At 68.5% G+C, this 12,659-nt stretch overlaps 1 protein-coding gene across 1 annotated transcript in view; it reads left to right on the top strand.

The window, feature by feature from the left end:
- The window catches only part of RABL6 (RAB, member RAS oncogene family like 6), a 35,734-nt gene that overhangs the window by 22,292 nt on the left and 783 nt on the right, over window positions 1-12,659 (top strand). Inside the window, exons 5-13 of the mRNA XM_062207236.1 lie at window positions 1,357-1,448; window positions 3,024-3,164; window positions 3,464-3,569; window positions 8,541-8,644; window positions 10,949-11,247; window positions 11,334-11,478; window positions 11,839-12,054; window positions 12,131-12,380; window positions 12,471-12,642. Coding sequence (XP_062063220.1) covers window positions 1,357-1,448; window positions 3,024-3,164; window positions 3,464-3,569; window positions 8,541-8,644; window positions 10,949-11,247; window positions 11,334-11,478; window positions 11,839-12,054; window positions 12,131-12,380; window positions 12,471-12,642 — 1,525 coding nt within the window. The remainder of the gene's footprint in view (window positions 1-1,356; window positions 1,449-3,023; window positions 3,165-3,463; window positions 3,570-8,540; window positions 8,645-10,948; window positions 11,248-11,333; window positions 11,479-11,838; window positions 12,055-12,130; window positions 12,381-12,470; window positions 12,643-12,659) is intronic.

Below are 12,659 nucleotides of genomic sequence, written 5' to 3'. Positions count from 1 at the left end.
GGCCTGGGTGGGCCAGGGCTGTGGGCCTGGGCGGGCCTGGGCGGGCCTGGGTGGGCCTGCTGGGATTCCTGGCTGCAGGGAGGGGTGAGCAGGCAGCCGCACACTTCAGACCCCATTACCTGTCCAGGGTTCCCAGTTGCATCTGGGCACCGTGGCCACCAACTGTCCCCACTGCTGCTCCCGGGACTGTGATGTCCACAGCTGAGTTGGCACTGCGGGCATCACACTGGGCTGACCCAGAGTGAGTCTGAGTGGCCTGAGAGGCATCGGCGTGAACTGGCCCCATGTGCACCTGACACAGTGGCCTCAGCCTCGAAGGGCAGAGGACACGCTTGGAGCTGTGGGCGGAGCGTGGTCCTGGATGGACGCCCCCCTGGGAAGCCAGGAGACACGGCCCCGCCTGTGCGTCCATGGTCACCCTGCGCTGCCCTTCCTGGGACGCTCTGGGCTTTCCGGCTCTGCCGCTCCCTCGGCCCAGGGAGTGCCTGTTTTCTCTTCCTTTGGTGCCACAAGAGTGGGTGGTCCTGCCAGTTTGTGGGCTCTAGAAAGTTCTGGAGCACACATCATACAGCCTTCTGTGGTCAAAGCCTTGCTCTAGGTGGCCTGGCGTGTCCCTGCTGTGCGTTTGTCCCTGGGGAGGCAAGTCTGTGGCCGGCCTCCGGCCTGGTGACGACACCGCAAACCCCGACTTCCCGGCTCACTCTGGCTTCCGGCTTCCTGTTCACCCACACCCTGGGAGGCAGCGGTGCCTGCAAGGCCGCCACAAAACACCACCCCCGGGGTCAGGGAGAGTTCACTGGGGGAAGCCCGGCAGCCCGGAGGGAAGGGGCGAGGAAGGAAGAGGGAGGAGAGGAGGGAGGAGAGAGCAGAGCCACGTGTTCAGGAACAGGTCCTTCTAAAACTTTGCGGGGGGGTGGGGGGGTGGGCAGGGAAGCAGGAGCCACGATCCCATTGGGATGGGGGTGGGGCTGACACTGGTGGGTGGGCCATGCGGCCACCTGGCTTCCAGCAGTGGCGGCGGGGGCTAGAGCCTGGGATGGTGTCAGGATGTAGATCGCGCCATAGATCAGACTGCGCCAGTTTCCTAACAGTGGCCGCTCACGGAGCTACATCCCTGCTGCCCACGTCGGGGACCCAGCTCTGGCCCGAGCCCAGCCCTGGCTGCGCAGGCGTCGGGCGTAGGCCTGTGGATGGGGGAGTTCTCTCTCCCCCTCCCTCCCACCTTCTCTTCCTCCCTCTCCACCTCTCAAATAAATGAGCCTTAACGAGGGGGAATACAATGGCTGTGGTGACTGAGGGTCCGTGTGGTGGAGCCAGACCTGGGCCCAGAGCACGCCTGTCCCCTCCTGTCCCCAGGCGGAGTCAGAAATGGCCCTGGACGCCGAGTTCCTGGACGTGTACAAGAACTGCAACGGAGTGGTCATGATGTTCGACATCACCAAGCAGTGGTGAGAGCGCGGCCCGAAGCCCGGGTGGCCCGGGGGCGCCTGTGCGTGGGGCCAGGGCAGCTGGCCGGGCAGAACTGGCTCAGGCCGTCCGGAGCGCGGCGCACACCTTCCCAGGCCTGAAACCTGGCCTCTGCTCACTGCCTCCCCGGAGGGCCCACGGCGGGGCAGGTGCCCGGTCAGTGCTGGGACCAGAGTCCTCTCGTGGGGTCTCGTGGCACCCGTGGTGACAGCATGCGTGAGCTGCCATCCGCCAGGGCAGCTGCAGGCTCAGTGCCCAGGTCTGCCTGCTGGGACGCGGCAGTAGAGGAACCAGGTTAGCACGAGGCTCGGCCGCCCTACGGCCACTGCCAGGACCCTGGCGAGCGGGCCCCTCCCGAGCAGCTGCTCTGCGCACACTGGAGTTGACCCCTGGGTGTGTCGGAGGAAGGCCAGCGGCGGCTTGTGTGGCAGGGGCCCTGGGGGACTGGGCTGCTTTCCGGTTTCCTGTCCCTGGTGCGTGGTCACCTGCTCGTCACAGGGTCTGGGAGATGCGGAGGGAAGCCAGTGCCATCACCGGACAGCTCAGGCTCGCAGCCTAGGGCACAGGGCTCTGGGCACACGTGCCAAAGAGCCAGTGCTGCTGCTCAAGGAAACGTGAAGAGTCGGGCTCCCAAGCCTCCCGTGGGCTCACGTGCTGCCCTCAGGACTGACCGTGTCGCGAGTCTGAGGGACCTGGGCGTGTAGCTCTCACCAGTCTGGGCGGCCACAGCCTCTGGACAGTTCTCGTGGGCACAGCGGATAAGGGCTGAGCCCCAGCACGCGTGGCAGTGGCCCCTGGGAGCTGCCAGTGGCGTGTTGGACACGGAAGGCAGGGGCCTGGTGTGGAACAGGTGGCCCCGTGTGCCAGACGCAGACAGGGCTGAGCATCTGCCCAAGACCCAGCCGTGGCAGCCCCTTGGCTGCCTGGGAGGTGTCCCTCCCCCCGCCCCCGTGCTGTGGAATCCAGAGACCGAGAGGCCTGCAGCCGGGGTGGGCGTGGTCGGAACACCCCCAACGGCTGCCGGGGAGAGAGCTGGGACCGGGCTGTCTGGGCTGCCCTGTGAAGTGGGCACCCCGGCTGGGGCGCTGGGGTATGGCTGTTCTCTGGGGCCATGGTACCCCACTGGCGCGGGGGGTGTCAGCCACTGAGTGCGGGCCCGGGGACAGCAGGGGACAGAGGCCACCGTAGGTGGAGCTGTCGCCAGTTTGTTCGGCTTCCCCCTTGAGGGGCTTCACCTGCCACATTCAAGCCGTTTGGAGGGCAGTTTGGGACGAGCTGGGCGGCCAGGCAGCCACAGCTCCACGCCAGGTGAACCGGGGCTGCCTCCTGCCCACCTGACAGGTCGTGCACAGTCTTCCCAGCGTGCCAGCAGCACGGACGCCTCTGTGTGTGCCCTGGACAGAGGGACAGGCCCCACGGGCCGCAGGCCAGAGGCAGCTTTGAGGGCGTGGACGTGTGGCACTCAGGAGGCCAGGGCAGCGCAGGGTGTCCCCGTTCACTGGCGCGCAGCCCACCGCCCTCGGCCGAGCTCAGGGGGCGCCTCCCCCCTCTCCCAGGACCTTCAACTACATCCTGCGGGAGCTTCCCAAGGTGCCGACCCACGTGCCGGTGTGCGTGCTGGGGAACTACCGCGACATGGGCGAGCACCGGGTCATCCTGCCCAGTGACGTGCGCGACTTCATCGACCACCTGGACAGGTGGGTGCCAGGCCCCGCCCCCTGGGAAGGCAGCGGTCATGCTGTGGCGGCCTGGCTGGGGACACCTGCTGGGAGCTCCATGGGGCTGTGGTGCGGGGGAGGCCACAGTGAGGGGCAGGGCTTGGCGGCTGCGGGGCTCCTGTCCAGTCCGCAGACCCCCGCCCCCAGCAGAGGGGTCACGGCAGGAGGCAGCGGCTCTGGGGCCGAGCGCACTAGTGCCTGCTGCGGGAGGAGGCCCTGGCAACGGGCAGCTGCGCCCCGGGGCTGCAGGGGGGTCCACGGTGGTCCTCTGCACGCAGGCCCCCAGGCTCCTCCTACTTCCGCTACGCCGAGTCTTCCATGAAGAACAGCTTTGGCCTCAAGTACCTGCACAAGTTCTTCAACATCCCGTTCCTGCAGCTCCAGGTGTGTGGTCCCGCGCAGGCCCTGCGGCTCGGGACGCGGGCAGTGGTGTTGGGGGCCCCGCCTCACCGAGGCGAGGACACTCAGCCCCCATGGCCCTGAGCCGCCGTGTGCCAGGCACTTGCCCCGCCCTGCCCCCGCCCCCTGTTCTCAGAGGAGCTGTCTGCCTTAGTAGGCTTTGGGGGAGGTGGGGCCCTGCGGCCGTGGTCAGAGGAGGTGCGGCCCTGTGCCCTCCCGGGGGTCTGCAGCCGTGGTCAGAGGCGGTGCGGCCCTGTGCCCGTCTGTGACCTCCTGGGGGTCTGCGGCCGTGGTCAGAGGAGGTGCGGCCCTGTGCCCTCCCGGGGGTCTGCAGCCGTGGTCAGAGGCGGTGCGGCCCTGTGCCCGTCTGTGACCTCCTGGGGGTCTGCGGCCGTGGTCAGAGGCGGTGCGGCCCTGTGCCCTCCCGGGGGTCTGCAGCCGTGGTCAGAGGCGGTGCGGCCCTGTGCCCGTCTGTGACCTCCCGGGGGTCTGTGGCCGTGGTCAGAGGCGGTGCGGCCCTGTGCCCGTCTGTGACCTCCCGGGGGTCTGTGGCCGTGGTCAGAGGCGGTGCGGCCCTGTGCCCGTCTGTGACCTCCTGGGGGTCTGCGGCCGTGGTCAGAGGCGGTGCGGCCCTGTGCCCGTCTGTGACCTCCTGGGGGTCTGTGGCCGTGGTCAGAGGCGGTGCGGCCCTGTGCCCGTCTGTGACCTCCCGGGGGTCTGTGGCCGTGGTCAGAGGCGGTGCGGCCCTGTGCCCGTCTGTGACCTCCCGGGGGTCTGTGGCCGTGGTCAGAGGCGGTGCGGCCCTGTGCCCGTCTGTGACCTCCCGGGGGTCTGCGGCCGTGGTCAGAGGCGGTGCGGCCCTGTGCCCGTCTGTGCCCTCCCGGGGGTCTGTGGCCGTGGTCAGAGGCGGTGCGGCCCTGTGCCCGTCTGTGACCTCCTGGGGGTCTGTGGCCGTGGTCAGAGGCGGTGCGGCCCTGTGCCCGTCTGTGACCTCCTGGGGGTCTGTGGCCGTGGTCAGAGGCGGTGCGGCCCTGTGCCCGTCTGTGCCCTCCTGGGGGTCTGTGGCCGTGGTCAGAGGCGGTGCGGCCCTGTGCCCGTCTGTGCCCTCCTGGGGGTCTGTGGCCGTGGTCAGAGGCGGTGCGGCCCTGTGCCCGTCTGTGACCTCCTGGGGGTCTGTGGCCGTGGTCAGAGGCGGTGCGGCCCTGTGCCCGTCTGTGACCTCCTGGGGGTCTGCAGCCGTGGTCAGAGGCGGTGCGGCCCTGTGCCCGTCTGTGCCCTCCTGGGGGTCTGCAGCCGTGGTCAGAGGCGGTGCGGCCCTGTGCCCGTCTGTGACCTCCCGGGGGTCTGCAGCCGTGGTCAGAGGCGGTGCGGCCCTGTGCCCGTCTGTGACCTCCCGGGGGTCTGCGGCCGTGGTCAGAGGCGGTGCGGCCCTGTGCCCGTCTGTGACCTCCCGGGGGTCTGCGGCCGTGGTCAGAGGCGGTGCGGCCCTGTGCCCGTCTGTGACCTCCCGGGGGTCTGCGGCCGTGGTCAGAGGCGGTGCGGCCCTGTGCCCGTCTGTGACCTCCCGGGGGTCTGCGGCCGTGGTCAGAGGCGGTGCGGCCCTGTGCCCGTCTGTGACCTCCCGGGGGTCTGTGGCCGTGGTCAGAGGCGGTGCGGCCCTGTGCCCGTCTGTGACCTCCCGGGGGTCTGCGGCCGTGGTCAGAGGCGGTGCGGCCCTGTGCCCGTCTGTGACCTCCCGGGGGTCTGTGGCCGTGGTCAGAGGAGGTGCGGCCCTGTGCCCTCCCGGGGGTCTGCAGCCGTGGTCAGAGGCGGTGCGGCCCTGTGCCCGTCTGTGACCTCCTGGGGGTCTGTGGCCGTGGTCAGAGGAGGTGCGGCCCTGTGCCCGTCTGTGACCTCCTGGGGGTCTGCAGCCGTGGTCAGAGGCGGTGCGGCCCTGTGCCCGTCTGTGACCTCCCGGGGGTCTGCGGCCGTGGTCAGAGGCGGTGCGGCCCTGTGCCCGTCTGTGACCTCCCGGGGGTCTGCGGCCGTGGTCAGAGGCGGTGCGGCCCTGTGCCCGTCTGTGACCTCCCGGGGGTCTGCGGCCGTGGTCAGAGGAGGTGCGGCCCTGTGCCCGTCTGTGACCTCCCGGGGGTCTGCGGCCGTGGTCAGAGGAGGTGCGGCCCTGTGCCCTCCCGGGGGTCTGCAGCCGTGGTCAGAGGCGGTGCGGCCCTGTGCCCTCCTGGGGGTCTGCAGCCGTGGTCAGAGGCGGTGCGGCCCTGTGCCCGTCTGTGACCTCCCGGGGGTCTGCGGCCGTGGTCAGAGGCGGTGCGGCCCTGTGCCCGTCTGTGACCTCCTGGGGGTCTGCAGCCGTGGTCAGAGGCGGTGCGGCCCTGTGCCCGTCTGTGCCCTCCTGGGGGTCTGCGGCCGTGGTCAGAGGCGGTGCGGCCCTGTGCCCGTCTGTGACCTCCCGGGGGTCTGCGGCCGTGGTCAGAGGCGGTGCGGCCCTGTGCCCGTCTGTGACCTCCTGGGGGTCTGCGGCCGTGGTCAGAGGCGGTGCGGCCCTGTGCCCGTCTGTGACCTCCCGGGGGTCTGCGGCCGTGGTCAGAGGCGGTGCGGCCCTGTGCCCGTCTGTGCCCGTCTGTGACCTCCTGGGGGTCTGCGGCCGTGGTCAGAGGCGGTGCGGCCCTGTGCCCGTCTGTGCCCTCCCGGGGGTCTGCGGCCGTGGTCAGAGGCGGTGCGGCCCTGTGCCCGTCTGTGCCCTCCCGGGGGTCTGTGGCCGTGGTCAGAGGCGGTGCGGCCCTGTGCCCTCCCGGGGGTCTGCAGCCGTGGTCAGAGGCGGTGCGGCCCTGTGCCCGTCTGTGCCCTCCCGGGGGTCTGCGGCCGTGGTCAGAGGCGGTGCGGCCCTGTGCCCTCCCGGGGGTCTGCAGCCGTGGTCAGAGGCGGTGCGGCCCTGTGCCCGTCTGTGCCCTCCCGGGGGTCTGCAGCCGTGGTCAGAGGCGGTGCGGCCCTGTGCCCGTCTGTGACCTCCTGGGGGTCTGCGGCCGTGGTCAGAGGCGGTGCGGCCCTGTGCCCGTCTGTGACCTCCTGGGGGTCTGCGGCCGTGGTCAGAGGCGGTGCGGCCCTGTGCCCGTCTGTGACCTCCTGGGGGTCTGTGGCCGTGGTCAGAGCGAGGCTGCTCCTCACTTGGGCCTGGTGGAGGCTTCCTAACCGTGCAGCGCTGGTGTGGGGTTGGGAAGAAGCCGGAGGCCAGGTGTACCTTCCCCGCCAGAACGGCCCTGCTCTCCGCGAGGGAGACAGCAGGGTCCCCCAAGAGTTCCTGGGGCTGCTCTGGACTCTGCCGCTCTGCGGGTGTCGTGGCCACCGTCTGCCCAGGAGACCACAGAGCTGCATACGTTGTGGCCTCCAGAGCAGGTGGACATGGCCAAGTGGACATGGCGGGCAGGGAACAGCACGGGAGGGTGGTGTGTGGGGAGCCCCAGTCCTTGGGGCCACTGGTGGATGAGAGGGGCCACGCAGGCGGGGCCGGAGACTGGGCTCTGTCCCCTGAGAGACGAGGCGCCTGCCTGGGCGTGGCCCCCGCCTGCTGGAGGATGCCAGGTCCCGCAGGTGATCTGCCGAGCTGAGACGCCGGCACGCGGGGCGACGAGGCTGCCTGCCACAGGGCTTCTCGGGGGCAGGAGTGTGTGTATGTGTTTTGCTTTTTTTTTTAAAAGATTTATTTGCTTGAAAGAGTTACACACAGAGAGAAGGAGAGGGAGGGAGAGAAAGAGAGGTCTTCCATCCGCTGGTTCACTCGCCAGTTGGCTGCAATGGCTGGAGCTATGCCAGTCCGAAGCCAGGAGCCAGGAGCTCCATCCGGGTCCCACGTGGGTGCAGGGGCCCGAGCACTGGGCCGTCCTCCACTGCCTTCCCAGATGCACTAGCAGGGAGCTGGGTCGGAAGTGGAGCAGCCAGGACTTGAACCGGTGCCCATATGGGGTGCCAGTATCACAGGTGGCGGCTTAACCCGCTACGCCACAGTGCGGCCCCCTGGGCTTGTTTGAGTACAAACACAAGAGCGTTTCCAGCTCACACGCGTGGTTTAACACCTGAGACGGCAGCGCTCAGGCTGGGGGTGGGCAGAGCCTGCCGCTGCTCTCGGGGGCTGTCTCCAGCTTTCCCTCAGAAATCCCTGTGTGTCATCCTGCACCTGCCATGTTGGGGCTGTGGGACCTTTCGTCCAAGTGCAGCACACATCCCAAGTACAGGGAGTTAGAGAGGCTTCCATCCATCCGCTGGCTCTCTCCCCGGATGGCTGCAAGGGCCTGCGCTGGGCCAGGCCACAGCCAGGAGCTCCTCTGGGTCTCCCTCGTGGGTGACAGGGACCCCGGCACTGGGGCCAACTTCTGCTGCTTTCCCAGGCCACCGTTAGGGAGGTGGAGCAGCTGGGATTCAAACCAGCACCCAGATGGGAGGGAACTTGACCTGCTGCACCACAACGCCGGATCCCCCCCCCCCCCAAGTCCCTTATAACCACAGGTGCCCTGCCCCTCTCGTGCTGGGCTCTGTAAATGTCCGAGCGTGGACTCTGGGGGCTGAGCTGGTGGAGCTCCTGTGGAGCCTCTGGTGCCAGACACACGCAGGCCCTCCGCGTCCCTCGGTGCGGTGCTTTATCGACGTGCGTCTGAATGAGGGGGCAGGGTCAGAGCAGCCCTGCCCTCGGGCCAGGAGGGCCCCACCGTGCTCCCCCACAGCCACAGTGGTGCGCCCCGGCCTCCCAGGGCTGCTGTGAAGGTGGGGCCACAGCCGCTGGGCGGGGCAGTGCGGGCTGGCTTTGTCTCCTGGTGCACGTTGGGGCTGCTTGAACACAGGGCACGCACAAAGCCGTGGTCTCCTCGAGGTGGGGCCGGGCTCTCCGGCACAGCCCGGTGCAGCGGTGGCAGGCTGCGGTGCACGGCAAATGCTGGCTCAGCCCCTGCCTGCCTCTGCCTTCCGCAGAGGGAGACGCTCCTGAGGCAGCTGGAGACCAACCAGCTGGACACGGACGCCACGCTGGAGGAGCTGTCGGTGCAGCAGGAGACGGAGGACCAGAACTACGGCATGTAGGTGTCAGGGGGGAGAACTACGGCGTGTAGGTGTGGGGGGACAGAACTACAGCGTGTAGGTGTGGGGGGAGAACTACAGCGTGTAGATGGGGGGGAGAACTACAGCGTGTAGATGGGGGGGAGAACTACGGCGTGTAGATGGGGGACAGAACTACGGCATGTAGGTGTGGGGGACAGAACTACAGTGTATAGGTGGGGGGGGCAGAACTACAGTGTACAGGTGTCGGGGGGGGGAGAACTACAGCGTGTAGGTCTAGGGGGGGGACGAGACTACAGCGTGCAGGTGGGATGAGCACCAGGACTACAGCATGCAGGTGGGAGGCTGGGTTCTGGGTGTGGGGAGGGCTGGGGCGGGCGCAGGGTCGCTTCCGGTCAGCGGCGCCGGCTGGAGCGGTGTGGTTGAGGAAGCCCTGGCCCCCCAGCCCTCTGTTCCCGTGGGGGGGCTTCACCACTACGTGGAACAGTGCTTGTCTAGGGCAAGCGGATTAAATTCTGAAGCTCAGCTGACCCTGGGGAGTGGGTCCTGCCCCTTGCAGAAGCTCCTGAGAATGGCCAGCTGGCCCCCCCAGACCCTCCGCCCGCCTGCACTCTGGGCCAGGACACCGTGGGTCCGCAGTGGGCACAGCCCCGGGGCAGGTGGGGGTCGTGGGCGAGGCAGTGGTGTGTGTGGCCTCCAGACCCGTGGCGTAGGGCACTGCTGGCCAGCTGGCACCTGGTTCATAAGGGGATTTCCAAAGTTCATGGGAAAATGGAATTGAAAGCTAAAAACCAAACGTTCTCGGCGATGGCGCTGTGGCATAGCCAGTAAAGCTGCCACCTGTGTGCCGGCGTCCCATGAGGCTGCCATTTTGTGCCCTGGTTGCTGCACTTCGGGTCCAGCTCCCTGCTATGGCCTGGGAGAGCAGTGGGAGGGGCCCAAGTCCTTGGCCTGCACCTGCGTGGGGGACCTGGCCCAGCCCTGGCTGTTAGCCATCTGGGGATTGAACCAGTCAGATAGAAGGCCTCTGTCTCTCCCTCTCTTAATTCTGAAACCAACAGAAACCTACACTTTGCCAGCAGCAGCTCCGTTGTGCTTGAGTCCAGCCTGGGGCTGCACCCAGGCCAGGGTCTCCCCGGCGCCCCCCTCAGCACGGAAGTGGGTGCTCTCAAAGGTTTTCAGGTTCGGAGGGGGGCCGTCCCAGTGCCTATGAGCTCCCCAAAACCCTCCCGGGGTGCAGCCCACCACCACCACGACCGTCCTGGCACAGCGTCAGGACGGGGTCGGCTGGGCCGGCTGCCGGGGGCTGCATGGACCGAGGCAGGACGTCAGCTTCCATTGGCACCCGTGTGATCCCTGCCCCAGAGGTTAACTGGCCGCTCACTTGGAAAGCAGAGCTTCTCCACGTGCTGGCTCCCTCCCCACACAGCACAGCTGGGCTGGGCCAGGACAAACCAGGAGGCTGGAGCTCCACCCGGGTCTCCCACGTGGGTACAGGGGCCTACAGAAAGCCAGTGTTAGAACAGCAGCCTAACCCACGGGCCCAGATGAGGGCTAACAAGTTCACAGGCTTATTTTCGTGCAAAAATATGTTGTCCACAGTTTCTTCATAATTCCTATTTCCCGTGAGCTTTTTGAAGACCCCGTGTGCTCTCCTGTGGCCGCCTTCCTGCGGAATCCAGCGCACACTGGGTGTGGGAGAGCGTCCTGTGCGGGGCCGGCCAGAGCCCTCCAGGCCTTGCTTTCTCTGACCTGGAGGCCGTGGGCAGATGGCAGCGGGCAGGCCCTGTCCTCTGCCCTCTTGGGCTCCCGTGGACACCCGAGCTACCCTAGGAACTGGGCAGTGGGGATCTTGGGGGAGGAGCCTGGGAGATGAATGCCAGAGAACCAGCCTGGCTGTAGGTGCTGGGTGTGGCGGGAGATGAGTGTCTCAGCAGAGCCACACCCTGGGGACCAGAGGCTGACTGCCCACCCAGGCCTCAATTCTGGGCTCACCCCACACCCAGATGTCTGAAGGCACCACCCGGCAGCGCCCCTGGGTCCCCAGGACCTGGCTGCTCACCGCATCCCTTCCAGCTGGAAGGCCCGTGCCCAAACCCTGCAGTGTCCCCTGTCCTTCTGTCCTGACTGTGCAGACATCCGCCAAGGCTCCCAGCTCCCCCCCTACCCCCCAGGACACCTAGGATGCTGTGAACGGGGCGGGGGCGGGGGGCACACACACACACACACACACACGCCCTCCGTAGGGACGAAGGGGAGAGTGCTGGGAGGTGCCCCAGGGCTGCCTGGGCCAGGGCGCTGTGCAGATGTCTCCCTCCCTGCAGCTTCCTGGAGATGACGGAGGCCCGGCGCCGTGGCCACACATCCCCGGTAGCAGCCAACGGGCAGAGCCCACCCCTGGGTTCCCAGTCGCCGGCCGTGCCCCCGAGCACTGCGTCTCTGGGAAGCTCTGGCTCCGGCGTACCCCAGCTCCCCCTCAGCGCCCCTGCAGCCTGCCCCCAACAGCCATCCTCCACACCCCCCACCCCCCTCCCCGAGGCCCCCGCCCCTGCCCCGAGGCGCAGCATCATCTCCCGGCTGTTTGGGACCTCGCCAGCTCCAGACACGGCCCCTCCACCTCCAGGTAGGTCCCAGGAGCAGCCCCCGGCCACCAGCCCTCGCCTGTGGCTATGTGCCCCCCACCCCACCCCGGGCGTCCGCCGTCCACAGAGCCGGCCCCAGCTGCAGCGGCCCCCGCGAGCGTCCAGAAGGTGGAGGACTTCGTCCCCGAGGACAGCCTTGACCACAGCTTCCTGGAAGACACAGCCCCCCAGAAAGAGGAGAAGTCCGGAGCCCCACAGCCAGACAGCGACAGGTAGGGGACCCCGGGCAGAGCCACCATGGGAGGTGCGGCCCCTCCCCTACACGCTGTCCCCACCACGACCCCGGCCTGGGCATGAGCTGCGCTCAGGACCCCGGCTGCCTGTCCTGCGGACGCACACCACCCGCCCAGGGCTCCGGCTGCCTGTGGGCGCCGTGGGGTTGGCCCCCAGGCCCTGCCATGGCACGCTCGGGGACTAGCAGGCTGACCTTGAGGACTCCCGCGGATGGCATTGCAAGGCTCCAGACGGCCCCCAGCATGCACAGGGAGGTGGACACCGGGGCGCAGCCCCACAGTGGGGGCAGCCAGCACACGTGCCCCACTGTGACCTCTGCCCCCACTCCTCCCTCACAGTGATGGCGAGGCAGGGGGCGGGAACCCGATGGTTGCAGGTTTCCAGGACGACGTGGACCTAGAAGATCAGCCGCCCGGTGGGGCCCTGCCGTCCTCGGGCCCTGTCCCCAGTAAGAACATCAGTCTCTCGAGCGAGGAAGAAGCAGAGGAGGTGGCCTGTCCCCCCAGGCCCACTGCCCTGGCTCCCCAGCAGTGCCCAGAGCCAGAGACCAAACGGTATGGGTGGCCTGGGCGGGGATGGGGTGGCCTGGACGGCTTGGAGGGAGCCTGGCCCTTCTCCTTGTCTCCGAAGGTTCCACACCAAGGCCTCCGGGCCACAGGGCGGACCAGCCCCGCCGAGAGACACCGCGCCCCGCTGGCCAGCCAGCCAGGGTCCCAAGAACCTGGGCGACACGGGGCGCCCTGCCGAGGGCTCCCAGGGGAAGGCACAGGCGTCGTCCTCGGAGAGTGACCCCGAGGGGCCCATTGCCGCCCAGATGCTGTCCTTCGTCATGGACGATCCCGACTTCGAGAGCGGCGAGTCCGACACGCAGAGGAGGGTGGTGAGGCCAGGGCCCCTGCTGTGGCACGGCCGGGACGCCCGTGGGGCCGGGCAGGGGAGCGGCCGTGGCCTGAACAGCTGCCTCCCCCAGGCCGAGTTCCCGGTGCGAGAAGACCCCTCCGATGTGACCGACGAGGATGCCGGCCCCGCCCAGCCCCCGCCGCCCCCGCCGCCCCCCATCTCCGCCTTCAGGGTGAAGAGTGGCACAGATCTCTTCGGGCTGGGGCCGGAAGAGCCGGGGGCTAAGGAGAGCAGCGACGAAGGTGGGGGCATGGCCGTG

This window comes from Lepus europaeus, chromosome 12 (assembly GCF_033115175.1).
Source record: "Lepus europaeus isolate LE1 chromosome 12, mLepTim1.pri, whole genome shotgun sequence".
Classification (NCBI taxonomy): Eukaryota; Metazoa; Chordata; class Mammalia; order Lagomorpha; family Leporidae; genus Lepus; species Lepus europaeus.
This window is presented reverse-complemented; position numbering and strand designations above follow the sequence as displayed.